The sequence below is a fragment of the Bison bison genome, unplaced genomic scaffold, assembly GCF_000754665.1.
Source record: "Bison bison bison isolate TAMUID 2011002044 unplaced genomic scaffold, Bison_UMD1.0 scf7180017850582, whole genome shotgun sequence".
In the NCBI taxonomy this organism is placed as follows: Eukaryota; Metazoa; Chordata; class Mammalia; order Artiodactyla; family Bovidae; genus Bison; species Bison bison.
The window spans coordinates 16,766-17,220 of NW_011481155.1; the positions used below are offsets into that span (position 1 = coordinate 16,766).

General features: G+C 45.3%; 1 protein-coding gene across 1 annotated transcript; it reads right to left on the minus strand.

The window, feature by feature from the left end:
• Window positions 1-6: 6 nt before the first annotated feature.
• Window positions 7-451, minus strand: LOC104995079 (histidine triad nucleotide-binding protein 1). The gene has a single exon (XM_010848818.1). The coding sequence runs from the start codon at window positions 449-451 to the stop codon at window positions 71-73; it is 381 nt and encodes a 126-aa protein (XP_010847120.1). The 3' UTR covers window positions 7-70.
• Between the last annotated feature and the right edge of the window lie 4 nt (window positions 452-455).

Below are 455 nucleotides of genomic sequence, written 5' to 3' on the forward strand. Positions count from 1 at the left end.
ACAACTTGTTTAGCATATTGGAACTTGCAAACCTGATCATAGAAAAGGCAAAATTATCCCTATAGCACATTTAACCAGGAGGCCAGTTCATCTGCCGACCTCCAAGAACATGGAGATGAACATGATAGACAGACTGGCCCCCATCTGAACCTTCATTCACCACCATTCGATAGCCCTTCTTCAGGCCCAGATCAGCAGCACATTTCTTGCCAACAATCATCAAATGCCCAAGAAGACTTTCATCATCATCTTCTGCTGCAGAAATCTGAGATATATATTTCTTGGATATCACCAGAAAATGTGTTGGTGCTTGAGGGGAAATGTCATGGAAAGCAAGACACTGGTCATCCTCATAAATGATTTTGGCTGGGATTTCCTTGCGAATGATCTTCCCGAAGATCGTGTCGCCACCAGGCTGGGCGACCTGAGCCTTGGCGATCTCATCTGCCATCTCT